At 76.3% G+C, this 2069-nt stretch overlaps 2 protein-coding genes across 2 annotated transcripts in view; one reads left to right on the forward strand and one right to left on the reverse strand.

The window, feature by feature from the left end:
* The window catches only part of AGBL5 (AGBL carboxypeptidase 5), a 29134-nt gene extending 27434 nt beyond the window's left edge, over positions 1-1700 (forward strand). Inside the window, exons 16-19 of the mRNA XM_085320431.1 lie at positions 244-290; positions 455-612; positions 741-829; positions 1002-1700. Of these exons, the coding sequence (XP_085176557.1) occupies positions 244-290; positions 455-612; positions 741-829; positions 1002-1079 (372 nt within the window). The 3' untranslated portion in view covers positions 1080-1700. The remainder of the gene's footprint in view (positions 1-243; positions 291-454; positions 613-740; positions 830-1001) is intronic.
* OST4 (oligosaccharyltransferase complex subunit 4, non-catalytic) lies at positions 1658-2056 on the reverse strand. Its single transcript, XM_085320432.1, has 2 exons — positions 1891-2056; positions 1658-1811 (listed from the first exon to the last, which is right to left on the reverse strand). The coding sequence occupies exon 1, from the start codon at positions 2015-2017 to the stop codon at positions 1904-1906; it is 114 nt and encodes a 37-aa protein (XP_085176558.1). The 5' UTR covers positions 2018-2056; the 3' UTR covers positions 1658-1811; positions 1891-1903.
* Positions 2057-2069: the final 13 nt, after the last annotated feature.

Raw genomic sequence — 2069 nt, forward strand, 5'->3', positions numbered from 1 at the left:
CGGGGAGGTGCCGCGGCGAGCGCGTGGCTCCGGGCACCGCGGGCCCGGCCGGGCGCTGAGGCCACAGCCCCGGGTCTGGCCTGGGAAGACGCCGGGCTCCCGGGATCCTGCTCGGGCGCTCCCGGAGCCCCGGGCTCGGCGGCCCCCCGCTCCGGGCACTGCCCAGAGCCCCACACGGATTCGTCCCAGGCAGCTCGGACGCTCTCCGTGGCGGGGCCCCGACCCTCCCCTCTCTCCGCACAGGTGCTACCGAAGAAGCTGAGCGCCAGGAGGGGCCYGGAGCAGCCCAGGTGGGTGCAGGCGCAGGCCGCAAGCGGGGGGCAGCCCAGACCCCTGGTCGGCCGCCCCCGCCGAGGGGAGCTGGTGCTGCACGAGGGCTCTGGGCAGAGGCACCCCCGGCCCCGCTCCGCTCCCAGCGGCCCGTCTCTCAGGGGTGCTGCCTGGTTCCCCGCAGCCCCGGGGGGCTCCCCCCTCGCCCCAGTAGGATCCCCGTGCGGAGGAAGGGGGCAGCGGCCGGCCAGAGCCCGACAGGGCTGCACTCCGACAGCGCCGCAGCCCGCCCGGCCTGGAAGCAGAGCTCCGGCGCGCCCCGGGCTGCACAGCCTCCGCCAGGTAGGGACCGGGGCCGCCCCAGCCCGGCCCCGAGGCTCTGCTAYGGGGCTGAGCGCCCGCCGGCGCGGCGCTCGGCCCTGGGGCTGCCATGCCTCGCTGGCTGCCGACCTGGGTCTGTGTCGCTGCAGGGCTCTGCCAGGAGGCTCCAGCCCCTGGCGCAGGGCTGCAGACAGCGGGGCAACTCTTCCTCTGCGAGAGCAAGCGCCTGCACCCCAAGGTACTGCCCAGGGCACTGCCAGGGCGCGGGGCCCGCAGCCCTGCTCTGCCCTGAGCCCGCGGGGCCGGCAGGGCTGCTGCTCTGCGGGACCCGCCCGGCCCGGCCCGGCCCGGCCCTCCCTGGGGCAGGGCAGCCCCAGCGGCGCGCTTCACCCCGCTCTCCTGTGTTGCAGCGTCCAGCGGGCCCCAGCGCAGACTCCTCCTCGCTCAGCTCCTACCGCCAGCTCCTGTCCTTCTGCGCTGAGGCCTGACCAGCGGCGCCCGCCCCGCGCCGGGGCCCGCGCACCTGCGTCAGGCAGCCGCTCCGGCCGCCCCTCAGCCCAAAGCTGCAGCTTGGTGCAGAGCCCGGGCCCGCGCTGGTGCCCGGGGGGAAGGGGGGGCGCAGACCTGCTCTGCCTCTTGCCCCTTTCAGTCTCTCCTGGGCCCTGCAGCACCCAGCGCCCGACCACGCAGCTGCCGGGGCCCGGCTCGGACACGCGTCGCCCTCCGGGGCCGCTCGGCGCGGACCCAAGCTGCTGGCACGCGCTGCGCCGCCCCTTCCCAAGGCGGCTCCCAGCCCCAGGGCCGCACGTGCCGGCTCTGCCTGCGCCCGCACCCTCCCCACCCCGGCTGCCGGGGAGGSCCCCGGGCTCATCGCGGCTCAGAGCAGGGGCCGTGCCCCGAGAGCCCAGAGCTCCCAGCGCACGGCCGTTCCCTGCCGGAGCTAGGAGCCCCRTCCCGTGGGGCCGAGGGTGCTGGCCCGGGAGGCAGGCCCGGCCCGGGCAGCTCCCGCCGGCCCAGCGCTGTGGAGCCGTCGTCGGTGCGCTGAAGATATTTTTACGGAATAGGGTTTTGTCTTGTACTGCATTTCTATTAAAGTTTGTTTGGAAGAAGCGTGCCGTCCCACTTCAGCGCGGAGCCGGGGTGGCCCGCCGGCGCTCCGGGCGGTCGCCCGGGCCCCAGGCCCCGCTCCGTCTCGGCCAGCGTGGCGCAGCTGCGGGGCCCTGCGGGAGGGACGGCGGTGAGCGGCGCCCGGGGCCGGGCCGGGCCCAGGCGCCGGGTCGAGGCCGGAGCCGGTCTCACCTGCGGGGCCTCCTCACTCCTGCTTCTTGGGGTTGTTGACGGCCACGTAGTGGTAGAGCACGACCAGGAGGAAGAGCGACACGCCCAGCATGTTGGCGAAGATGGCGAGCTGCACGTCCGTGATCATCCTGCGGGCAGGCGGCAGCCGCCGCTGGGACCCCCGGGCCGGGCCGGGCCGG

Source organism: Rhea americana, unplaced genomic scaffold, assembly GCF_003343005.1.
Source record: "Rhea americana isolate MKP2758 unplaced genomic scaffold, rheAme1 scaffold_635, whole genome shotgun sequence".
Classification (NCBI taxonomy): Eukaryota; Metazoa; Chordata; class Aves; order Rheiformes; family Rheidae; genus Rhea; species Rhea americana.